The sequence below is a fragment of the Haliaeetus albicilla genome, chromosome 13 (genome assembly GCF_947461875.1).
Source record: "Haliaeetus albicilla chromosome 13, bHalAlb1.1, whole genome shotgun sequence".
NCBI lineage: Eukaryota > Metazoa > Chordata > Aves > Accipitriformes > Accipitridae > Haliaeetus > Haliaeetus albicilla.
This window is the reverse complement of record NC_091495.1, coordinates 19,898,627-19,925,659: the sequence shown is the minus strand read 5'-3', so window position 1 is coordinate 19,925,659 and position 27,033 is coordinate 19,898,627. Positions and strand designations below refer to the sequence as shown.

Below are 27,033 nucleotides of genomic sequence, written 5' to 3'. Positions count from 1 at the left end.
TTCATTGGCCTCCAGGTCAGAAAGTGCTTAAATCATTGCTGCATTTATTGCATTCACTCAGAGACCTCCAATGGCTTTTTTTGGTCATCTGTCTTTGCAACCCTTTGCTGGGTGAAGAGTGAGAATGAAACAATCAGAGTCTTTTGGAATATTATTTTCTTCTGTTCTTTCTGTCAATCCCATGGTGTGGGATATAAACAGGTTTACCAAAGGAAAAGCTGCCACATTTTCAGTCTTGCATCATACAGGGCAGAGGTACCTTTCATTGCTTTGTTGTTATGCATTGCTTTACCTGTAAATTAATCCAAATTGTAACCAAGTACTGTGTGTAGTTTGGAGACATATAAAAGGTTATCTTCCTCTAAGCATAAGGGGAAAGCAAATCAGTTGTTGTTCTTTAGAGCTGGCAAACTCAGAAAAGACATTTGAAACCAGAAATATATTCCAATTCATGAAATCTGTAGGGAGGATATAAATTATACACAAATAGTATGGTCCGCTTTGCTACGCATATGTACATATGCAGACATACACACGCACACACATTTTTATTTTCATTTCATACAACCATTTGGCTCCAAGCAGACATCAAATGAAATCCACATCATCATTATATTCAGAAATATCCATTTTGTCATCTTGTTTAATAGTCTCCAGGATGATATTTTGGGGATTTGGGTTGGTTTTTTTGCAGGACTAACTGTGTGCAGAATTTCACAGTGGAATCATATCCTGTGCATTCAAGTAAATGGCATATATTTTTAGAAAAAAAATAAGTTTATTCCACTATTATAAAACATGTAAAAAAATTTAACTTACAGGGGTTACATACGCATATGCAGTTGTCTTTAATTATTCCCACAGGCTTCACATTAAATTCTGGAGCACCTTTAGTTTCCCAGGTTTCTCTTTCAGAAGCCTCTTGTTGATCTCTGTTGTTCTCCTTACTATCTGCTCTGTCTGACACTTGCATCTAAAGTGCAGTTGGTGCAGCTGCACTTCACACTACCACATGTTAATTTGCTATCTGAGGCCTGTATAAATTTCTCAGTGTAGGGTTGTGAGACCAGGGAACTAGGCCATTGGAGCTAGCTCAGCTACTCAATGATGTGTGAAAATAGTTATTACACCCAGGTAAGTGGGTGATATCTATATATCATTTCACCAGCCACTGACATGCAGTTGTGCTCAGAAGTGAAGCAAGGAAGAATCCCTACCATGCAGCAGCACTACAGAAAGATAATCAACTCCAGAGATGTTAAGTGAGGTGCACACATGAAAATGGAGGCAAAACAAAGGCAAGGTAGAGATTGGTCAGATTGTGTGTGGAGGACCCTGGGGTCACCCTTGTGCATTAGCAACTAGGGCATGTATTCAGGATGTAACCAAAACGCAGACCTGTTTTCAGCAGCTCTCGAAGTGGTAAAGGGGAAGCCACAGGATGATTTCAGAGGTCTGCATGGCCAGCCATGTAAGCGGAGCAGTGGCTGGTGGCACCTGAAGGACGATCATAACCCAGCAGGTGCCCAGGCACTGCACCACCACACCAGGCTGGCTCCATCCCTCTCTCAGGGCTGGCCACTTGCTGACTTGCCATGGGGCTCCCTGCCTCACCAATGAGTCCCTGAGTCCTCTTCCTCCCAGATGCTGTGGGCACCAAAAGTTAATTGCTGGGCACTTGTTTCATTTTGCTCAGTATTTGCAAATTTGCTGATGTGGATTGAGCCTCATTTATTAAAGCTAAATGAATTAAAATCATGATTAACAGTAATAAATGCAGCTGTTGTTAGATTGTGGACATTATGACCTGGGTTGTTTGGCAACTATCCATTATTTTAAAACAGCATCTGTTGGTTTACTTTCTCTAATCTTGTATGAGAAAGTGGAAGAGAAGTTTTCCTTTTTAATAAAGAAAGTAGTATAGGATATTGCTTTTGAAAATTCATGGCTGCATATGCTACTAATATTGATGATGAATTCAACAGCTAAATTAAAAACAACCCAGATAGATATGTTCAAAGTGAAGCAGCAACATAATAAAAAAGTCCAGCTGTACCACAGTGTAGCAAGGAAAACAAAATAATTACATGAACACATTTAAGAGTCTTCAGTACAACATAAATGTAAATGTCATTAATCATAGAATCATAGAATGCTTTGGGTTGGAAGAGACCTTAAAGATCATCTAGTTCCAACCCCCCTGCCATGGGCAGGGACACCTTCCTCCACACCAGGTTGCTCAAAGCTCCATCCAACCTGGCCTTTAACACTTCCAGGGATGGGGCATCCACAACTTCTCTGGGCAACCTGTTCCAGTGCGTCACCACCCTCATAGTGGTGAATTTCTTCCTTATATCTAATCTAAATCTACCCTCTTTCAGTTTAAAGCCATTACCACTTGTCCTATGACTACACGCCCTTATAAAAAGTCCTTCTCTGGCTTTCTAGTAGTCCCCTTTAGGTACTGGAAGGCTGCTACAAGGTCTCTCCTGAGCCTTCTCTTCTCCAGGCTGAACAACCCCAAATGGTTAACATGAAGGTGCCATCTGGACAGTTGGATGATGTAGATTCTGGCACTAGAGGTGTCACTCTTCTTGGAAAGCATGAGAAAACTAGAAACTTTGAAAGATATTGCAAACAGTTTGACTGGATCTCTTTTGAATATATTTTCAGCAGTGAGCAATAATTTGAGCAAAAACCTACAAAGTCAGGCTTCCTCTTATTTCTGCAGATTTTAGATCAGGTTTTAAAATACATTAGTGATATATATCCATATAAATGTTACCACAGAAAGAGGTGAAATGCCTTTTTACAAGATCTTTTCTCATGTGTTCCAAAAAATTATGTATTTCTTGATTCCTACTTTATAACTAAAATCCTGAAGTCAAAGATAGTTTGAGGGAAAGAGAAACCAAACATCTAAATTTTCAAGATAATTTAAAAAATAATTACTGCTCCTTTCTTAGGTTTCAAAGCAGACCACAGAACAGCAAATAAATGAAAAGCAAGTACTTTTCCTCGAGAATGTTTTTTACTGTAGCAAAAAAAAGAAAATAAAGGAAAAAATATTCTGATCACAGGGATGTCATTTTCTAAAACTCCAAGTAGGAAACATGACGAATACAAGATCAAGTACACAGCCATGTCACAATATATCTCTGCACCTTTAAAAAAAATATACATAGAGTTTTTTCATGTGTTATTTTCTCTGTGCCTTGCACCCTTTCTCCACATGTCTTTTACAAAATCATAGTAACAAAGTGCAATTTCAGAATGGTTCCCAGCAGCTGATCATTAGGAACCAACAATTAAATAAAGGCATGAAAGTACAGTTGCAGTAGCCACCAGAATGCTGGAAATTACAGTAAAGTCATTAAGGACAATGAAGTCAGTTGGGTGGGCCATGTGCATTTCCACAACCACATCAGTGCTCCCCAAAAATGAATTTGAGAATCAGTTTACAAGCTCTAAAGAGCTCCCATTCTTAGTTACCAAGCACCTTAGTGAGGGTGAGAGACAGGGGGGCAGGAGTACACTGGGGACTGGGGAAGGGCTGTCTGTAATACGAGGGACACATGAGAGACCGCAGGCTCTGAGACACCCAAAATTTAACTTGGTTTCCATGGCTAATTGAGAACATACCCAGTCCCCTGAAATACACAAAACTTTACATTTCCTGTGATGCTACTGATACAGTCAAGCTATGTCATAGTGACTGTACAAAGAGCTTTTGTCACAATAGGGTGCAAGTCTGTGTTTTCTGTCAGTTGAAGGGAGTGACAGTGTGACCTTTGCCAAAAGCCATTGGTATTCATAATGTGGAGAGTTCATGGGAGCTACTTGTGTTTCCCCTTTCTTTATCCTTTAATAGGAAATCTTGATTACTATTTTTCCCATCTTTGATAGCAACACCCCTACAGATATCAATAGCTGCTGCAGTCTGCCTTGCGCATTGACAAGCAGAGACTACGAAAAAGATGGAAGAAAGAGGATGATTTTTTTTTTAATTTATTAGCCCCTAACTTCATTTTTTCCTAGGACATAAAGGGGTGGTATTGGAGGTGGGTTATACAGTACATCAGAATTTTGACCTTTGTACATATCCTCCTTTTCACCTGGGGGATTTGTTGAAACAGAAAACAAAACAAAAAAAATACATGGAAATGTACTTTCTGCTGTGGGGAAAAAACAACTCAAAAGCAGTAACAAGGCAAACCAGAAAGAAATCATTAAATTCCAACCAAAAGCACACTCAACAGCAAGTATTGTTTTCCCAGAAGTCACAATTAACACCATGAGATTATGCTGAACAATTTGCTCTGATCTGTCCCTGTGGATGCCCTGCTTGCACTTTCTCAAAAGTCACTTGCAATGACAACCAGATATATCAACCAGTCTTATATCCACAGAAGTGTATTTCTGTGGTTAACAGAAAAGAAAGAGGTGCCCTTTTAAAAAAAAAGAAAAAAAGAAGAAACCCTGTAAAATTAAACTTGTGCTGTTAAACCCCTTTTCATCCTCCTTGTTTAATCTTGTGTGATGGTTCACCAAGAGTCTGAGTAACTTTTGGAAAGCAATGCTAAATACAACTAGCAAATTCCTTGAAACATTCACACATGGTTTAGTTGGGGCCAGACAAAAATGGTGCCATACGTGCCTATTCACATTTCACGATCTTCTTTCTCTTTTAGTATCCCTGTTACTTATTTATTTACCTATCTTTTTGGCCAGTACAACTGAAAACATTTCCTCCTCTCTCTTTGCAAATGCATGGCCCTGCAGCAAACCATGCTTTATAACACATGAAGGGAGAAGAGGAGAGGGGAGACACTGATATTTACACTGTGCTTTCCATCACCCACTCTGAGCTCCCGAAAGTTCCTTTCGCCCCTGTTAGGTCATTGCCGTTATACTGCAAAAGCATGCCATTCACCGAGAGGCTCCTCTTTGTCCAAATGTTTGTTAACTTTTTTGGGTAGGTGCAACACTGAGCTGTGGCGAAGTCCCCCATGTCAAAAGAATGGCTACGTTTAGTTTTGCCCTCCAGAGGCAACATGAGGAGGCTGTGAAATTTGGACTCTGGCTGGCCCAGCAGTGGCTCTTTGTCCGAGTGGTGGGCCACCGTGGAAGTTCTGGAGTCTGTCATCTCCTCCTTTTTCTGACATTTCAGTTCCAGGGAGGCAAAAGCTCCCATTAGCCGGTCAATATTGTGTTTTGACCTGGAAGGAGGCCTCCACTTATTGGACAATGTGCCCTGTTCACTTTGGAGGCTATAGTCATCACAGTCACGGCTATTTGCAGAGCTGGAGGAAGAGGAGATGCTGCTCCGTGCAGACTGACAGTTAAACTCCATCAGTTCGTTTCTCACCACCACTTTGGGGTTGACTTGAGGCAAGACTCCATTCTGAACTGGTTGTGCTCCATTTGTCTGTGAGTAGACGTTACTGACATTAGACATCTTCCCCTGGGAATTGTTGCAGACCTTATAGCGGACCATGAGTATTACAATGAATACCAGCAGAGTTGCCACAATGATGCCTCCAATGATCAGAATCATGGTCCCACCAAGGAACTGACTGTGCATTGACTGGCACTGAGGGTAGTCTTCTTTGGTGAAGAACTGGGCGCATCCCACAATATTGGTGGCAGTAAGGGTAGTGGCCGTGTCATCCCACATTGCCAGGACACAGAGGTCATAGCCTGTTCCAGAAACAAGGTTGTTTACAACAAAGGCTTTGTTTGTAGCTGGAATCATCCTTTAAAAAAAAAAAGAAAAAAAAAGAGAAAAAAAATTGGTTACTCTTGACACTAAGGGAAAAGAGAGAATAGACATAAGAACAGTGTGGTGTTTATTGTTCTTGGTACTGCCAGAGAGGAGTCAGAGCCATAAAATTTAAACAAGCATTCAAGCTTCCCAGCTCCTGTGGGTCCAAAATCCCAGCATTCAGTAACATACAAGTTTTGAGGGCCATCTCTCAAATGTGCAATAAAGGGAATAAGAAAAAGCAGACCAAACTAGTCTGGTTTTTTTTCTCCTCGCTTGGGTCTGTCCTAATCTTAAATATATTCAAACCTGAACAAATAACTCAGAATAAAAATATGTGCCTACAGTAAGCCCTTCTTTCTGATTGTGTAAATGACCCTTGCACTTGCTGAGTCTGAACTTGGCAGTTGTCACATTGCTTCACGGGTGCCTGAACATTTGCTGTCTGGCATCAGCAGGTTGCTTAGCTTGTGAAGACAAGGGGCTACATTTACTTTTTTCATTCCCTGAGAACTGAAGGCAGGCAACCACTTCTCTCTCTTTCTCTACTCTCCCACCTACTTTCCCCATCCTCCTACTTCTCACCATGGAAAATATCTCCTAGAAATACAGCTAACATCTTCCTTGCCAGAAATTTCTCCCTGCAACCACCTTCCTCTGTGTGAGTGAAAAAGAAATACTGGCCTTGGCAGTATGGGCTGTGGAAGTGTGAGGAGAGGTAGGAAGACACAGGGATGGAAAAAAGAGGGTTTCTTTAAAATAAAAAATTCTACTCAAATACAAATCCATTTTCAAAAACCAAATAGCTAGGCCCAAGCTGTGCTCCAAGTTTGGTCATTTATGGATATTATTCTTTGCTGCCACAAAACTTAAGCAGCCATCTGAACTCATGCAATATTCAGAGCATCACTAGCATTCAAAATTAGCAGATGGGAATGAACATGGTCTACCCCTACTTCAAACTTAGTGGAATACAGTGGAGAATCCCAGATTCAGTGCCTGGTGGGTAGCCAAGAATAAACCCAAAGAGATACTGCATGCATGTTTCTCTTTACTTCTACATAACAGGCTTGAGTGAGAGAAAAAAGCTGAAATTAAAGGCAGCCCATTCTGACTTAGAGCTGCAGATCTTTAGTACCAGCAATGAGGGAGCCCTACAGGTTGGTGTGGCTGTAATTGGGACCGTAACGCCTGGTCAGAAGAGAAAGGCATACTCCCTGTGGGAGAGCCAGGATTTCTTAGCCTCAAATCGTCATCACAGCCAGCATAAATTGCAGCTCTGCAGAGGCCCTTCTGTGTAGTGGGAGAAGCAGCAACATCAAGGCAATGCAAAGATGAGCTGCTGATCATCTTTGCCTTTATGCATTCACACCACTTACACAACCCTTCAGCGTGGCCACAGGTGAGGATGTGGCTTCTTTTTAAAAAGCAAACAAACACACACAAAAATTCTGTAAGGAAAAGAAATATCAGTGAGAGACACCTGGAATATAAACACCACCTGGCAGGTTTATTCAATGTTATATTTGAGATTCTTGGCACATTTATCATCCTAATGGAGATGTTCTGCATAGACATAGATGAGCTGTTCAGAATGAGCCAAGAGGTCATAAAGCAGCCCTCCTGGAAAAGTCCAGATACAGTTGCTAAAATGGTTTCTAATAGTCAAAATGTTTGGTTTCAACTTATTTCAAATTGTTTTCCTCTTCCTGTGGCTCTGAGAACAACACACCACTAGCCACAGCAGCTGGGGCAATGCCTGTACTCTGTTGAATTGCTCAAGGAATTTCACATGTACACACCAAGAATGATATATGGAATAACAGAATACTATTGACCTTCAGACATATGATCTTCAAACTTTTAAACAGTTTCACTAATTGCTTCATATCTCTTTCTGTATCACCTAGTACTATACTCCACTTTCCATCATCACTCCTAGCCACGTGCTTAAAAAATTCTGCAGTGTGTAAGTCATTCAAAAATTATTTCACTCTGAAATCTCATTACAAACAAGTAGCACTGTTAGCAGAAAGAATAGTCAACCATACAAACTGGGTCTTGGACTTGGGTCATAACTCTCGAAAACCAGAACTATAGCACCATCTGTTAGAGCAGTTCCTTTTGCTTTGCACTGATGAAACACAGAGACCTCTATATTCTCTCCAAGTGAACAGCAAACAACTGGGTTTACATAGTATATCGCTTTACACATACCTTACACATATAGAAAAACAGTCTTTCCACCTAACACACTATGCCAATTTATATAGAGTGAATGAACACTGATAACTTCAATCATTTACAACTTGTTTTCTTCAAATACAATTACACACAAGCTTCCAAGGAAATGTAACTGCCTGGAATATTTCAAGGACTGGCAGGTAGTGATAATGACACAAAATGTAAAGCTGGTTCATTTTTAAAAGTACAGCAGTGAGGCCATAACCAGTCCTAAAGCTTGGCCAGGTTAACTGTATTGAAACTTGCCATAAAAGCTCATCTTAGCCTTTAAAAGAAACTGAGTCATTTCTAAACTCAGTCAGTCCTGGAAGCTACAGCTGTGATAATATTGGGACTAATAATAGCTTTATAAAAGATCACAGTTGCAATCCCAATTATGGAAAAAGCAATCAACTCTCCATATACATCTAAAATGAAGAATTTTGGATGTTTCCGTAAATAAACTTCAAATGTGCTTGTAAAATATTCAAATTAATGTTATTGTTAAAGAACAGCTGAGCATAGGAATAAGCACCAAGTTCAAGAGTACTAGGAGTTAAGTAATTAATCTCAGACTCAGTTTTCGAGCTTGCAGGGAAGACGATCTTGTTTTCACGAAGTTGCCAATTGTAAGAGTATTTTGGCATTCCTCCATGCTTTAGCCCACTCTCCCCAAACATACTGCTGGTCAGCTATGATTGATGACATCTCTTAACATTCCCCACACCTAAAATCGATGCAGACACATTTTCATTCTGGGATATTGATGACTCTTTGAGTGTCCCAAACATGCGTACCTGCAAGATGCCACTTCAATCTTTGCTTTGCTGCCTAACAGAGGGAGTATCTTCATGGCTGCTCTGTACGTCTAGCACCATTAATCATGGACCACCATGCCCTGCCATTGGGACTCCAGAGCTAGGAGCTGCCACAAAACTAAACGGGGATATTAAAACTGTGTCTAGGCAGAGATCCAGTAAGGCTTTGTTCAGTCAACTCATCAGCTAAACACGGAAAGTTGGTTTCAGGTAGCAAGCATCTACAGCCTGGTTCATTGGAGGTCAAAACCAGCTTTTGAAAGTTGTTAGCTTTTGAAACTCAGAAGATCCTAGTGCTCACTTGTTAGCCTTCAGATAGCAAACATACTTGATTGCAGCAGTATCTTGAGCCAAGGAGCCTGATATTGTCCACCTGCTCTTCAGGGCAATGCAATCTTGAAGAGATGCTTCTTATCACAGAAGAGGAATAGAGATCTAAATTTGATACTAGCCTTTCTTTGGGGAAAAAAAGAGTAACAGTTGACTAATTGCAAGAGGAGATCAACTAGCAAAACATTTGCTTATTTTTAAACTGATAGGTTATGTCAAGTTTTAATTTGTACATTTTAAGGAGCCTGCGAACAGTGAGGACTGGGAAAGCAAACAAATACTCAAATGTGTTAACATAACAGTGTAAGTGTAAATGTAGATCTAGCGAGGACAACAATAAATTTGAAAATCTCCTTACGGAAGTTTCACTGTCCAGACACATAAGACACAGTAATTTCTGTCTTTCTCCTCTGGTTTATTTTCCTTGGGGTAGGAGAAGCAGGCAAATCTCCTCCACAATGGTGCCAGGATTTTGTTACCTGATTCTTAAGCTAGTTTCTGAATCCTGTCTGAAGGTCAAAATATGCCAAGGAAAACTATTCATATAAGAACATGGTTCTGACCTTTCTGAAAATCTTGCCTCTAAGGAATGAAATGAGCATAGGGGTCTTACATCTGATCTTAATTTACAAAAAAGCCCTCTTCTCTCACCTTTTGGCACAATAGTGTCACTTATTGGAAGAGGAGGAGACCTATGGCTGGGATTGGGGCATGGGATAAGCATCTGAAATAGAACAGCAATAGACAGATGCTCCTATGAGAGTTTATGTGTGATGAAGAGCTATGAAGCTGAGATGAAAGTTTGCAGGGCTTTTGCAAACAATACATTCCCTTCAATCCATGGAAATTTATATTTCATTTTATGAAAGCACCAAAATGAGACCATGAGACCCTTTTTAAAAAAAGGATAGTGCTAGTAGCCTCCTTTGAAGTCAACCTTATTTTCTAAAACCACCACTAAAAAGTCCTTGTTATGTCCTTGTATACACAACATACAGAAAGCAAGCAATTCTGTAATTACGTACTTCAGTGTGTGGTGATATTAAGAAAATTAGAAAATAATAAATTACTTAGAAATGCAGGAGAAAAAGGTTTGCTGCAGATTTCACTCGTAATCCCAGATGCAAGTGAGCACTGAAGCTTGCAGGGAGTAAGCTGTGCTGAGAATTTAGGAGACCTGAGTTTTATTCTCTATATTATCAGTTACACTGTTATCAGGCTCTACTTTATCAGTAACTCTCAGTTCCTAAGAAATCATTTTTCTATACTGTAAGTCTCCTCATTTATAAAATGGGGATAATGCCAGCAATCTCCTTTCAAAAGAGGCCTGCAGTGTATGGGAGGAAATTAGTAGATATTATGATTACACTGTAATATACAAATGGGTTCTTTTCTTCTTTGTAGCACTGGGGATTAGCAGGAGTGAACTGCTGGTTAATACTGTGGTTATGCAAAACAGACAAATTAAAGACAAGACAGATTAGGCTAATTGGCTAGGCAATTCTGTTCCTTTTCTCCATCATGAAGGGTATGATAGCATCTAGTTTTAGCCTGAAACTGCTTTAATCACAGAACTTTCAGGGAGCTGTCACCGCAAGTCCTTTGGGAATGCACTTGCAATTCCCAAGACTCAGTTTTATACTGACCTGCTAGACTATGTTGCTTTTCTCGTAGTCCTTTTTTTTTAATTATCCAGGACTGTATACTATCTACATTGCAATATGATTTCTCCTTCTGAAGTTATTGCTAGGAGTTTAAAACAGAAAATCATGCTAGTTTATTAAATGCTTGTATCTGTGGGGAAAAAAAAAAAGCCCAATTGCTTGGGTGTGAATTTTCTGTGCCTAAACTGCTCAACCCAAACTCTTCCTGTAAGATTCTATGTCTACATGCTGTGTCCCAAGGCAGACACCTCACAAGAAATGGTCCATGTCTCTGCTGGTAAATTCTCTTTTCTTCCAGAGTGACTTCAGAAAGCTGTATATCAAAAATAGCCCTTGGAATATTAACTCCTGAACCATGCTGGAAAAAGCATGCAAGGAACTGTACCAAGACATTAGTAGTATAGATGATGGGGTTCTGGCCCCTCCTTAGTTACAGCACAGCTGTAGCCTATACACTAATTATGAAGCAACTGCTAAACATTGTCACTATGCACTATCGTTTGTACTAAACAGGGGAAAAGGAAGAGGAAGGGGGGTGCCAGGGTGAAATACCTAGTGTTCTCTAAAATCATATTCCAGTTAGTTAGCACAGTAACTTTCCTGTATAGTAATGCCTTAGTGTGAAAATATCAATCTCACTGTACATTATTATTCTTAAACTTCCTCTTACAAAGCTGAATTCACATAAGTGCAAAATATTGCCCTGATTGCTCTCAGGACTAGAAATTGATCCAGAAAAGGTTAACACTAGAATCTGACCAATTTTCATTTTTCAGTGAAAATCTCAAGCCAAAAATGTTCATTTATTTCATCAATAAAGTTTGTCCCCTGTTTTAAAATCTTTGGGTTTTTAACTGCATTTGTTTCACAGGTAATTCTGGAAAAAAAAAAAAAAAAAAAAGATCATTCCAGCTATTCTTCCTTTAAAGTATTGTAGAAGGGTCTGATAGAGTCCTACTTTTCAGGTGGAGTGTCCACCTTCAGTCCCAGTGTGATTATAGTAGGATGGCAGAGAAAAGGGAGAGGGAAAATATCAATGGTGACATATTGGAGAAAGACTGGCTAATGAGCATGTAAAAAGAGTGGGTAATGAGAGGACAGAGTTCATTGTCTGAAGAAGGACCACATAAAGTATCCTTTAAAGCCTGGTGGATGTAGTTCAATGGCACACAGATCTTGCTTCTTACCAGACAGAGATAATAATGAGGTGTTATTTCATTGAGGACAGGTAAGGAAAGAAGGAGAAGGTTAAAGTGAGAAAGAATGCAAGAAGAAAAGAAAATAATGAACATTGGTGGCTCTGGCAGTGTCAGAGCAGCAGAAAATGATAGAAAGACAAACAGGTTCAAAGCAGCCATTGGCAGGGCTCTATCAGACATGTGGCTACCATCAAAATGATGGAAGAAGACCAGGTGGCCACTGAATGGGGACCAAGATCACAAAAGCAACTGAGTCTATGGTTGAGTACAATCAAACATAGGTGAAGATCTTTCAGCAAAACTAAAACAATTAGAAAGATAGTGAAGTGAATCAAGGCAGTGGAAAGAGTTCAGATGGTGGACAGATATTAAGAAGGCTGAAGAAAAGGGCAAAAAAAGATCAGAGGAAGACTAGAAGGATCTAAATGGAAGTGAAAATGTCACATGTGTTGTATTGCCTGGGAGAAAGAGCAAGTAATTGACAAATTTGGACTGCATACTTTGCATTCTTCTCTGCTGCCAACTTTTGTAATTTCCTTGAAAGTTTTATGGTGTATACTGGTGTCATTTTTTGCTGTGTTTTTATCTCAGAAAGCCCCAGTTTCTGCAGTCGTGGAATGAAAGTAGAATCTAAAATGTTATTAATAATTAAGTAAACTAACAATGGAGATTAATTTCTTGCCCTTCAAATTTCAAAAAAAAAGACCTTGAATATATGTCTTCAGATCATCCTAAAGCCTCAGGAATCAAAAAACAAATACAAAGTACCAAGTATATTGCTGTGTGAGAGCTCACAGTCTTTTGGTGCCTGATTCAGGATATTTTAATCTAAGAATCTGAGAAAAACAGAGACCTACTGTGACTGCATCTCAAAAAAATGACAATTGTATTTCTGGTGTCCTGGGAAAAAAGAAAATTGTTAGTATTAGCAACAGGGCATAATTCCTCTGTCAGTCATGTCAACATATGGAAATGTCAGATAAAACCAGGAGGTAGCCAGAGTTGTTTCGTAAACACTAACTCAACCCAGCATGAATAATTTCCTCCATTTTTTATTTTATTAGTTTTGGGGGGTTTATGACATACAAGCATAATTTTGCCTTCAGGTGGACCATTTATTATTAAACACAAATACCTTCCTGCTTTTCTGAATCTTGTCTCCCCATCACTCATACATCCAGCTGCCCTTCAGAGAATCTGTCTTGCCGAATGAAACACATGGTTTTTCATTATTATTTCCTAATTTGTTTATGCTCTTTTCTGCTCATTTGTAAAAGTGGGGTGGGAGGTGGGGAAGAGAAGACAGAGCCAAAAGCAATTGATATGTCTGTCACAAGATGATGAGCCAGGGAGATACTGATAATGAATATATCCCCTGTGTTACAGGGGAAAGGAATAAAAAAACCCAAACATTAAACTACTAGCTCAGAGAGTATAAATTTCTGGTGATATTTGATAGACTGCTGAATGGTGTCCCCTGGGGAGGCACTGAAGTCATTCAGCAGGTGACAGAACAAAGCATAGGTTTCTAGGGGACGTTACTGCACAAGGTTGAGAAAGGGGAACCATGGTACAAGGTATTCTGCTCCCCTCCATAAACCATTGCTCTAAGAGGAAACACTCCTCTCTCTATTATTCCCAGGTTCTTGCAAACAATAAGGAGCCACAGGCAGGCAGAACTGGTGAGGCACTTCTGGATGAATGAAGACCACCAGAACCATCTCGTAATGCCCTGAATCAATGAAGGTGCTCAGTTCAGCTGTCCAGGTGCAAGCTACTGCACTGGGACAACCTCATTTTGGTTAATGATGGTATGACAACACAAAATTAGCCTTTCAAGCTCCCTGATCTATGCTATCATTTCTTTCATGTGGACATGACAGCAGTAGGCATTTAGTGCCCTGATCATTAAATCTTATCTTTAAAGGGAATGTAGACATACCCCAGGAACGTTTGACAACACAAAGATAAATCCAGTCACATCCAAGCTATTCAGGTCTACACAGAACACCTTTCACCTCAATATATCTGAGACACTAACTGGCTCAGAAGAAAAATCCTCACACTAATTCAAATCCAGCTAAAACATATTTAAGCTCATTAGCAGAATAATTGAAAGCCCATACAATATTTCTGTTAGTAAATATGAAGCTGAAGTATTTATGGAAAAAATGCATAGCCACACTAATGAATTAATTATGTACCCTGTTAATATAGAGTTAGAAAGGTATCATAATTCACAGCAATGTTTCAAAAAGCCAGACAGTAAATTTGAGATTAATCAAAAAATATCTAAATTTAGCAAATTAGTCTACTGATAGTTGCAACAGCACATTACAACTACCTTATTTCTAAAGATGGGAAGAGATATAGGAAGGTGTGTTCAAGTCATCAAGCAGAGTGTGGGACCTGGGACACTCTTTTCCCAGGTTTTTATAGTCAAATGGCCCATACACTTGGCTGAAGTGTCATGCTTATTCTCTCTGACTCAAGTAATTCTGAACTCCTTTATGCAGGATTGGACAGTTACACCAGAAAAGGTCATCCTACCATACCAACAGAGGTTCCCAGAAAAGAAGCAACATTAGAAGCAATGAGCGCATTTAGGACCTCAGAGGAAATAAATTTGCAAATGGGATTCTGCTATTTTCCTGACAGAACACAGCTGTGACATTCAGCTATATGCTGTCCTTTCTTGAGAGTTACAAATGGGGCTTTCCATTTATTTCCAGGCAGTGAAATCTGTGCGAATTATAATGACAGGATCAAAGACAACTGACTGGGATCCTATAGTGGTTAACAGCTGTCCATCCCCTTTTTCTGTAAGAGCTCATGTGAGCTGAGGTGAAGAGGAGGATCTTCAGTGACTTACTAGTAATTTCATTCATGCTTACTATGCAGAGCACTTATGCTGGGTTGCAACTCATATGTCCTGCAGAAATCTGTGTTCTATCACACAGGCTAATTTTATCTCTGGAAGGTTGTGCTGGAATGACAAAAACTCAAGGCACTGCTTGAAGCTACGTTCACCCATATTTTGTAATTGACTGCTCAAAGCAAACTCCAGCATTATCTTTCAGGCTCTTCTGTCACAAAATCTTCATGCACTGGTTGGAGAAGTGTGGTGCAAGCTAACAGCTGACAGGACTATTCTAACCATTCCAACCAAAAGAAAGAGTCTTTGAGTGAGTCCGAGGTCTCACTACCTATAGAAACTGTGTATACACTGATATATCAGTCTGTATAAAAAAGTGTTTCAACATCAGTTTAAGACACAATTTATGCATTATTAAAAAATTTAATCACATATCATGTAAGTGTTCCTCCAGCTCAGTGATTGAACTTCTTGTGGATAGTCTCAAGAGATAGGGAATGGTTATCTACTGGAATCTTCATCATGAAGTTGAAAAAATGAGTTTAATTCCCAGTGGAGATGAAGGGAGAACTACGTTTGCCAATTCTCCAAAAATGAGCTAAAGAAATATCAACTCACCAAAGATGCAGCCAGAGTCTACCTATATTCAGAGGAGAACATAGCCATGATTTAGAAAAATGAAAAGGTGTTTATTTGAAGAGATTTCTACTATCACAGGCAGGTTGAAAAGAAAGCAACAAAACTGTAAGGTTGAGGACCCAACCCTCTAACCTCTCAGCAAATATTGGAAATACCTTTTACTATCTATCTAAACTGGATACAGTAGAATTGCTTGCTTGTAAATTAAGAAAACTTAATGAAAAACAATAAGGGGAAGTTTGAATAATAAACTTTTAGTATCAACCATCAAGCTTTTAGTTCTGAGTTAGAAGAGGGAGAAAAATATTTTGTAACAAAAATCTCTGTGAAACGTGCACAACAATGCACAAAGTGAAGAGAACCAGGATGATTTGGGGTGACTTTTGCAATAACATTGGGGAAAAAAATGGGGTTTGCAACTGCAGAATGAGAACACGAGGTGAAAAAATCTCTAATGGTCAAAAGCATTGTCTCTTACAGTGGAAAAAAAATGCAGGAAAAAAAAAAAGCAGCATAGATATGTAATAAAGGCATTTCCTAAAGCAGAGGTTTGACATTTTGCCACTTTCTGGGTATTGCATACAAAGCAAAGGATAAGGAAGCCTAGAAGGACTAGATAGGCTAGAAAGACATGGAGATGTTGAATTTCTAAATGCTCTACAAAAGGCCAGTACACAGTTACATCCTTTCAGTTTGTGATACCAAAATTAGATAAAAGCATCTCTCAGCAACCAAAGACATCCTGCTTCTTTCAAAGCTGAGCCTGGATCGAAACCATACTGTGTGAAGAATGACAGATACATTACTGAAAAGGAAAGTAAAATCTATCTACTAAGACAGCAAGGTTTAATTTATAATGACCCCAGGAGGAAGAAAAGTAGAAGTCAATGATAGATTCCAATAGTAGCATGGTATTATTGCCTAGAAATACATTTCTGTGCTAATGGATCTTAGGCAAGTGCCACAGATTTCTAGTATGTGAACAAATTGTACTAAAAAGTAGTGTACTAGTTCCTTACACCTTACAAATGAGACCCAGAAAACTGAAGGGAGCTGACATGAGTCATCTGATAGGCTAATGGCATGACCCAAAACCTGAATGTAAGCAGTCCAGAATCCCAGGCTGTGCATCCCTATAGTGAACCCGTTGCAAAGAAGAAAGCATGAGCAGTGTTTATTGGATTTTCTTCTTCCAGGTACTAGTCATATACTGTGTAAATACCTATTTGGCCATCCTCATGTTACTTCTCACTCACAGAAAGCATACAGAAGGTTTGCAAGTATTTGGAAAGAAATTAAATCCTACATTTAAGCAAGGTTACAAATATAAGACTGCTCAGATTTGGTGTCTCCCTTTTATTTCAGAGAACCACAATTGATCTATTTAGCTTTGATGGTGTAACATTAAGAAGATACCAGAATTTCTTCTCATGTTTCAACTTCTCCAATTGATTAAAGTTTTACCTGGCTCCTCAGATTTACCAACTGACTTACATCCCAAGTTACACAGTTTTGCTGAATATGGTTTTAGGATCAAATAGATTCAGACAATGAGCAGCCGATTAGCAAGTTAATAAGCTTTCACATGAAAACCAACTACAACAAATGTTAGGTATGTCATCAGTCTGTTGATATAGCTACATCCATATCTGCTAGGTTTATTACTTCTTTACCGTGATTAATTACTAATCATCATACCTGAAGGTTTTTGCAGTCATGGATATTTCATTGTGCACCAGTAGAACAAAAGCTTCTACATGTTATAGGCAACCATATGAGGTCATTACAGGTAATGGAAAACAGCTTGTGAATAATTTCATTGAAAAATTCTATAAATACTGTGGAATCACATATATAAGAGCACCCTGTACTGTTGAAAGTGAAAGGAAAGAATGGATTTTTCTTTATCTTTGCTTGAAAAACTTTCAAAGCAGTGAGTAATGAAGGAAGAGACTGGCAGATGGCCCTGCTCTGCAGTTTCAAGTGTAAAGCCTGCAAAATTCTCTCTTCTTCACTTTGTAAAACCTTCTCTGAGCTTTCCTGTTGTAACTCTAGATAGCATAAGTAGGACATGCAAAAATGACCCTCAGAGCTAAAAAAGGAGAGCATGGAATAAAATGTAAATCAAATACACAATGATATTAAATCCACAATTTTTGCCCTCTTAGAGAATACAGAATCATTTGTCACCTCTACTATCAGACAAGGGAATGCTGTCCTCATCCTGTCAAAATGACCAGTAGTAGAAATTTGCCAAATGTTCATTGATATTTAGGAGCAAAAACGATGAGCTGAACGTTGATTCATAACATCAAGCAGCATCAAAACCTCAGTGTGACCCCTCCAAAAAGTCTAAGGAGTAAAAAGCCAGGCTCTATCATTCCTAGAAAGGAAGGTAAAATAAATACTCTAAAAAAATCATTACATAGAAATATAAGATTCCAGGCTTCTTGGAGAACACAGCCAGCACTGCATTCTAGGGTATGTTAGTTCTATGACGCTGTTTTCCCATACATATATTTATCATTATTATTATCAATACGGGCATTCGACTCAACATTTCTAATAGCCAATGTTATCCTTCAGAGGAAACTTAAGTATGTTCCTCCTTAACCACTATATGGGCTGGGAGAGTTCCTTACACCTGCAGTCAAAAAAGAACAAAATCTGTTGCCCTCAGTAAAGCATTTTGTCTTTTCTCAATAAATGATCACCCCAGAAGTATTGGATTGCAGCTCAGAGTGTATGAGCAAGGGAATAAAGTAGACAAGAATTTTACTCCCTTATGAAGTCCTGCAAAGCTGTGGTCCCCTGGCAGAACTGCTGATTTTAGCTTCTCTGCAGTGGGCTGGGTTGGGAGGAGTCCTAAATTTGCCTCTGCTCACTTGATACACAGCTGCTGGGCTCCACATTCCCTTCTCTAAATGATGATTGAGTCCCCTTTCTAGGTTGTGCCAAGACAGTGTTGTCTACGTGATGTGTGGAATTTGGGTAGGCACTACCATCAGTCTGTGGCAGGATTTCAGCAAGGTACAGTGTCTGTCTTTTTGTCTGAGGAGAGAATGAGGGCTAGACTTGAGCATCTTGACAAATGAGATGACCTTTTCTGCTTTCTTGCTGGGCAAGTCAGCCAGCTTTGGAGAGAAGGGATTTTTTAATTATTTTATTTAGGTTTAACTTTCTTCCCCATTGACAGAATGACAGAAGAAGGGAGAGTCATCAGCAGAAGAAATGAAGCTGCAAACCTGCTGAACAGCAACTCTGACTAAACAAGAGGGGAGGATGTGGCCTGTACCCAGGCGTTTGTAAGAGGAATCCCCACATTTCCCCCAAAAGATGTAGCAAAAGAAGCAAAATGGGAAAGGTCTAACAAGAGCTGTCTTTTGTCCTTAAAGTCTGCTTAGGAGCTACCTTTGTTTCCACAGTGCCTGGATACATCTCAGGCAGAACACACCCTGTTTTGTTCCTTATGCTTTTCCCAGAAGATTGTAAAGGTAAGAAAAATCTTGTGTCCAAACACCTCAAGGGCTTTTATCCACTTTAAGATTCAGGATTGTTTTCAGAAGAGACATTTAGGGTGTAGTCCTCTCCTGAACACGTGCACACTGTCTCTGCAGGTGTGTATTTGTACCATCCACCCACATTCAGTGCAAATCTTTTTCCTGGACTTGACTTGGGAAATATTGGCCCTACTGTAACAGTGCCACAGATCATTATTTGATGGTTGGAAAGTGTTGCATTCAGGGATTAAGTGGAGATAGCTGTGGCACTGCAGAAAACTTCTACAAGCTGCTGCCTTTTACATAACTTGGAAAAGTTACTATCTAATGTGCATTGTAGGCAGATTAAAATTAACTTATCTCGGTCAACAGAAACTACAGACAGAGCCAAATGATTCCCCACAATGCATGTGTTTCTCGCTTACACATTAGCCTGACTATAAGTCACAAGTCAAAGACGAGTCTGGTCCTAAATTCATGTGGCTATGCACCTATTGAAGGTATAACTCTGACTCACAGTGATTAAATTTCAATGAAATATTGAAGAATGCTTAATTGGTTTTGACACCTCAGCAGTAGAAAAGATTTTATTTTGTCTTGACTAAACTTCATAACTATGTTTCAGAAAATTAGTTGGTTTTTAATGACCATGCTGGCAACTTTTTGCAGTGCCATGGAAAAGGTGAATGGACAGAAATTTTTTGTAACCACCAGTGCAATTTCTCGCTCCATAGTGTAAATACATAGTGGCCTGCCACAGGTTTCACCTAGGTGGTTTTTTTTCGCATGTGCACTCTGGGTTTGTCTGCAGATGCTGGCCTTTTTATTCTCTGAAGTGTCGCAGAACTTTCATAGACATATTTCTGAAACCACTGCTATGTGGATTTTAATTTTTTTTACCTTGCTATGGAATGAATCACTCCACACTCCCTCCAGCATGAAGACAAATGTGATTGCTGCTCCTGAACATATGGTACAGCCTAAAAAAAGTGTTATCTTGTAGGAGTGTATCTGTATGGATCGCTTATCACACAGTCACCAACGGAGGATTTTGGAGATAGCATCATTTTTTCTTTTTCAAACTGCTCATGTTCAGCATTTTTCTGCCTAGTGCTATCCAACATGCTTATGATTCCTCGAGAGAGGAAAGCCCACTCCTATTACAACTGGTCTTTTATGTATTGCTCAGCAAACTTGGATTCGCTGTAGTGCCAGGGACTAGTTGTATAAGATGTAAAAGAAAACATATAAAAGTTATCCTCCTTTCTGTGTTCCTCATTTCTGTGTGACATTATGCCACAATTTTTTGTCTCTGAAGAGAGCAACCTGTAACCATGTAAAAAGACAGATTTTCAAATTTACAAATTTCTATGCTGCTTTCAGTTTGAGAGAGAAGATGTTAGCATAATATTTTACCCCAAAGCAATCTTCTCAGATTACAATGTTTGTCTCCATCAAGAACCTATAAACATCTTCAGAAAGACTAATGTGATGAAAGCAAAGGGTCATTATTTCACGGGAATTCACTACAGTTTTAGGCAAATACTCTGAGGACTTCAGAATGCTTTAACCAATATCCAAAAGTATCTAACAAGAATAGTCTCTAATGGAAATCTTTTATAAAACTCAAGAGACAGCTACCCTGAGCTGAAGGAGCACCTGGCTCTATTCTTGGTTATAAGACAATCCTATAGAGGTGGAGGCGGCTCCTCTGATGTCCAGCGGTTTACTGGACATAGGGTCTTAAGGATTTCTTAGGAGATAAGGAGTTGGTGATGCCACCTCCTCCTACTGGTTCATACCACAAGGTTAATATGTCACAGCTCATTTCCATTTGAATGTATAGGTCTTCATTTCAGTCTGAGAAATATAAAGAGTGGTTTACACATCTGCATATAAAGACAAACCAATAAGAAAACAACAGACTGAGGCAGGATGGAGACAAAGTCAGCCTATTTAAAGCTGTTGCAAATTATTAAAGTTGTGTATTTTGGTTTTGGAAGAGTCAGGAGATGGTATGAGCTTCTATACTTGGCGGGAGGAGGACAGGGGTTGCGGAGATTTGGAATAGAAAGAATAATGTCCTGGGTGATGGATGGTCTATTATTGGCCAAGACAACTGGCTAAATAGTCAGTGGCTCCTCATAAAACGGTTGAGGGATAGGCTTGAGAAAGCCCAGGTGGCCACAGGCAATCTACCCAAGCCCGTAATAAACATGAAGACAAGTATCCAGAGTTTATTTATGGGAGAAGACCTAGGACAACTGGTTGAAATTGAAGGTGATGCAAAGACACCATGGAAAAAGGAAGACCATGACATTTCATGTGAAAAAGGAAAAAACCCATGGTCCCAGGTATTTAAAACCAGTTTTGGAGTGTCCAGAGATAGGTCATTTGTTTTGTAACCAGCCACTTCCACTTGAAATGTGTCTGTGACTGTGAGGTACTTCTGTGTATTATTATCACTATTTAAAAAGACATAGAAAAACCCCCAAAACATTTAGAAGCTTTTTCTGAAGGTCACAGGACCACAAGAACACAGAAGAACGCAAACCCAGTGTCTTTTCAGCTTAGCTTGTTAGCTACAGTTTCTACAGTACTACTCAGTTCCAAGGTGCCTGTACTATCACTTTGATCATCAGAAAGTCTGTGGGAGAAGCCAGTATCATTCAGCCCAAGGCTTTTGTGCAGCAGATCTTTAATGCTTTCATGACAAGCCATTTTCAAAACTTTTGTTGTGTAGATGAAATAAAGATGACCTTTATTTTTTAGTTTTCTCCATTCAAGGTCAACAGCAGTTCTGTGATCTACTGACAATGGCACATGATGCTCATGAAGGATATCCCATTGCTGCCAATGATTAAGAGTTGCATTTCACTCTCCTGAGGGCCATAAGTCACTCAAAGCTTCAACATTTGAGAATGATGGAACATCCCTGGAACAGATAAATCCATAAATCCTTCCAAGCCAACAAAAAATTGCCAGATCTCTAGGAGTTTCTTCACAGGTAGGCTATAGTTTTCAGATTAAAATGTGCATGTAACACAAGAGGCGGGAAACCAGATCACTGATAGGAGAAATCAAAGAAGCAATTTAAGGCTGGTTATTGTCACTTTGTTCACTGTTGTTCACTTTGCAGGAAGAAAATGTCAGACAGGCAGACATCATTTATTGTCCACAGTATTTGCATCTGTGGCAGTCATTTCATTTGCAGTTGCATTAGGAAGCACATTCTGAAGCACACGACTTATGCCCAAAGCAGCTGTATAATAACATCACAAACCAGCCTTCAAAAGGACTGCCTGTGGGAGTAGTGTATCAGGCACATCATTCGGAGATATATCTGCTGATTTTAGCCATGAAAAGTTTTTATTCCTGATAGCTCTGTAGAACAAATTCATGTAGCAGAGAGAGCTGAACTAGCCTAGTGCATCGTCTACAAATGGCTCAGCCACTAAAAGCTCCACCTTCCTGGTTGGCTAGAGCTCAAAGTCTACCGCTACGGAGAGAGAGAGTCTTGCCCCCATCCTGGCAACATGGGGGGCCAGCCCTGCTGCCTGGAGCTGTGGTGAGTCGAGCTCACAGGTCCATCTGAAATGGGAGACCCAGGGAAAGGGAGAGCTGCTGTCACTGTGCTCTGACTGAGCACTGGAACTGGTGAGAGGAGGAAGAGCAACCCTCCTTGAGCTGCCTCTGCAATCACTGTCTAAACTAGATGGTGGAGCTAGGTGGTACGGAAACGTCTCCTGGGGAGCCAGGCAGTCTGTTTGTGTAGGTTGTCAACTACACTCAACTTTTTTGTAAACAAACCAGAAGGCATGTGAAATAATTGTCAAAATGCTATCTGTAGGAACTCTCAGCTACACAGCATAAAGTTCTGCTTTGGAGTTTAGCAGAGCTTTTCTGGACTCATAACAGAAATGTCTCCCATAGTTCTCAGAAGCTGTGGTGTATTTAAAAAGAATAAAAATATTAAAATGAAGTAGGTTTATTTGTATCTTTTATTTTTAATAAGAGTGTTCATAGGTTCGAGAAAAAAAAAATAGCCTTTTCAGCTATCCATTTTCAAAAGCAGAACTTAGGAAGCTTTTTTTTACTGTGTGCTTTTCAGTGAAAACCTTTAGAATTTTAATGGAATAGAATATTATTTCCTACATATTTTTCTTACATGTTGTGTAACTTCACTTTTCATTTTGAGGGAAAAAGATCTACATTTTTCCAAGTTGTTCTACCTATAGATATTTAGTATTAGCAATGGCCTAATTAAGAAAAACTTGAGTATTTCTTTGAATAGTCAGCCTCTGCAAAGTTTTGGTGCTTATCCAAATCTGACTGAACAGCAGTGAAATTTCCATAGCTTCTGAGGATGCAAAATAGGACTAGAAGCCACAGAAAAGGCTGTTCTGCTTCCATTCCTGGCCTGCTCTACAGGAAAAGAAAGCACGTCATGTTACCCCTGTGCTGGAGTAGAGAAAATACTGAATTTTTAGAGAACTGTGTGTGTTAACCCATCCTTGGAAGCAATATTGCGGTTTTTATCTCTGAGTCCTCATGGCAGGTTGCTTCCACCTGTGATTATCTCAAGTGTAGTTGCCATTATGTATGTGACAGGTATGTGTATCAGGAACATCCTACATTGACTGATGAAACTGTGTCCTAAGTATATATTCATCTACCTGTGCTCAGTAAAATAATGGTTATCATAAAAGGTATCTCAAAATAGCGGGGTGAGAAGAGAGAGCATAAGGTTAAACAGCCAGTCAAATACTAAAACACAGTCCCAAATGATTTATCTAGAAGAAATATTTAAATAAAGAAATCTCTGCACAGAAAAGTCAAGTCATAGCTCTCATAATTACACTAGTTAGCAAAAAGTCTCACAAAACCTCCAGTTTGATAATTCTGAATAGAAATAAAGCTGAAGAAATCTTAGTCCAGTCATGGATTAAATCACAAGTGGAAAAAGAGGATCCAGTCCTGACAAATGGTCTGTTGTGACTTAGTTCTACTCAGCCCTTGATTTGTAGAAAAATCCATAGGGGAACAAAATTAAAAGAAATGAGGATTGCATTAAGCAAAGTTACATATAATTCATATTTGGGAATGGAACAGGGGAGGAAAGATAAAGAATTTTTTTCCGCCAAATTGATCCCTCTGCCTTCATGTACCTTTTTATGTGTTCACGTCACACTTTTCATATTGTATCTTCCATCCTCTGCCTTTAGCTAAATGTTGTGCAGCTCTTTGCCTTTTTGAACTGTCATTAAAACAACATGTAAGACACAGCACTGCAGATAAACAGCAATGCATGTCACCTGGTAAGTTGTGCTGTCACTGCAAGGAAAAAGACAGAATGTCATGCACTCGAAATTGAGCAAAACATCTGAGAAGGTAAAGAGGGGCTTATTGTTTCACCTAAGTGCAAACCTTAGCTGGGAGGGTGCAACTGGGATGGGACAAGTGTGGTATCTATTGCTGGTGTCAGAAAATGACTGAAAAATGTGATGGCTCCGAGGACACAAACTTCAGCCAGAGTTTTTCGGCTCCTGCAGCTGTGGCTGCGTAAGGCAGAGCCGTTAGGTTTCTGTCTGGCAGAGGGATTCATTACTCATGCCAAACCATCCCCTCCCTGAGGGAGCTTGTGTAAAGTGCACAAGTATTTTGCATTAGTTGGATGTCTCTCAAACCACGACAGGCACTAACACTAGATGCGTCTGGCAAAAACTTGGTATTCTGATGGTAAAACTGGTCGGATACCTCAAATGAAACACATTTTTAGTGTTAAAATAGGGGGTTCTGCGAAACCCATTTTTTAATTCAGGAAAATTAAAATGAAAGCTATAGCTGTGGGCAGCCACAATGCTCTTCCTCTCCCTGGCACCTGGGAGGGGCCCTCTGCTTCCAGTCCTTGCTCTGCTCCTCCGCCATGTCCTCTGCTCCTCTTCCACTCCCCCACAGACAGCTGCCCCTTCTCCTTGTACACCCTCACCATCCCTTCACCAGTGCAGGGGCTGAAAGCAGGGGCAACATGAGGGGAAGGAAGACCTCTGTGGTGAGGACAGAGAGAGAAAAGTGAATGTGGATAATTTAAGGAGCTTTGCTTCCAGGAGGAGAACAACTCTCCAAGGAGCATGATGCATGGTGGGGATGGGGCTGTCACTCCCAAAGCTGTAACATCCACAAAGAGATTGATAGCAACATTTCCACATGTCCAAATGAAATACTTTTAAAGTTTTCTTTCCATAAGCAAACAAAACAACTGTTATGGAGAATTTTCAGCCTGATTCTTGACAGAAACAGATGTTGCAATATTGGAATTTCCCATGGGACAGTTATTCCAGGGTTTGTTCCATTTTAAGCAGGGCTAGAAAATAAAACTGGGTTGATATATAGTTTGCTTCTTCATAGCCATTGCAGAGGCAGGTGACTGGAGGGTGGGCTAGACAGATGTTGCACGCTGCTGCAATGACTGTGAAACCAACTAGTGTGGATCTTTTTTTTTCGTTAATTAGTTTTTAAATCTGCTGCTTGTTCAATGTAAGGAGCAATCAATTACTTTGTGGTTCTGTTCACACAGATAATACAGCTGATTAAGGTTTGCTTTGGGTAAACTGAGGCACTAGCTTCAAAATTCCCCAAGATAACATCTCTTGTTTGGGAACTAGTAAATGTGACCTGATTTGAAAAGCAGCCTGCAGCTCTTTTGAGTTTAGGCCTCCCTGTCATCAACAAGCTCAACCAGGGTTAAGCAGAAGAGAGGAAAATGGCAGAAGCCAGGAAAACACTTGCAGATCATGTCCTTAGGGACTTTCTGACTCTGCTTCTGTGGCTTTTCCTGGACTCCCTTTGCTAGCCTAAAAACATGGAAAGTTTCTGGACTGTAATCACTTAAAGAGGGGTAGAAAATAGGTGTTAACCTAGTGCAGACATATACAGTTTTGCTGACTTATGGACATGAAGCTCTGCGAGCATGTTAATCCAGTCTTAACTGGGGAAGTATGGGGACCAGCAAACTGTCAGGAGGTGGGTCCCCATGACTAGCAAAGCCGGAAACTTCTCAGCACCATGCAGCTGTAAGGTCACAGCTTGGCCACCTTGAGCTGGAGCACGATCCTGACTAAGTTCATTGTAAATGAAGGTTCCCAAATGTTTCGTCAAAGCCCTGGCCTTGTTACTGTGACTAGCCACATCCAAGGCATGCCAAGAGAAAATAAGGAAGAAAACTGTCTGCAGCACAATCCCACATACACACAGTGAAAGCCATGAGACAGCAAAAACTCTTACTAAGACTTTGCTCAATACCGCCTTTGATAGTTGAACAACATCTAGTGACTTTAAACGGACAACTATGAAATAGCAAGGAATGGAGAAGAACATTATGTGGATTTGGACAGGAAGTTGTAGGACTTTGCCAGAGTGAGGCACCACTGGAGAAAACACATGTTACAATTCCACGTTGCAGCAACATAAACCTTACCACTATATGTGCTAATCAGGCCAAGGAGCAGCTCTCCTTGCCTGCTTCTCTGTGATACTCCTTGTCTTCTTTGGGTTTTTCAAGAAAGACCAGACAGCTTTGATTCCATTCACCTGTAACATCTAGTTCAGCACCTCAGTGAGCAAGTAAATCTTTGCCTACAGTACAGCTAGCAACAGGAACAAGATTTACATACTGAGAAACTAAGCCTGCTAAGGAAAAGGGAATATTTTTTTGTTTGTTTGGAGATGCAAAGGCCAAATTCAAAAAGCCTTATACTTGCTAGATAAAATGTATCCTTTAAAGGTGTTAATATGAAGGTTAAAATCACTTCTTCTGGAGTAAAGCTATATCATTATTATTATTTTCTACTCTAAAGGCAAAATATCAACTAAATTCTGCAGGAAGTTTTATGTCAGTGTGCTACTCCCAGGAGTATGCCACTTCTGCCCTCCAAAGTGCTACTGCTTCCACTCTACTTGGATAACCAGCATATTCATAAACCCCACTGAAACCAGTCATAAACACCTGTGCTACTACACAA

General features: G+C 39.8%; 1 protein-coding gene across 7 annotated transcripts in view; it reads right to left on the bottom strand.

Moving 5' to 3' along the window:
* Window positions 1–610: 610 nt before the first annotated feature.
* Window positions 611–27,033, bottom strand: part of LRFN2 (leucine rich repeat and fibronectin type III domain containing 2) — a 168,846-nt gene continuing 142,423 nt past the window's right edge. For all 7 annotated transcript variants that reach the window (XM_069800355.1, XM_069800358.1, XM_069800357.1 and 4 more), the window contains one exon: window positions 611–5,756. In XM_069800355.1, coding sequence (XP_069656456.1) covers window positions 4,838–5,756 — 919 coding nt within the window. In that variant the 3' untranslated portion in view covers window positions 611–4,837. The remainder of the gene's footprint in view (window positions 5,757–27,033) is intronic.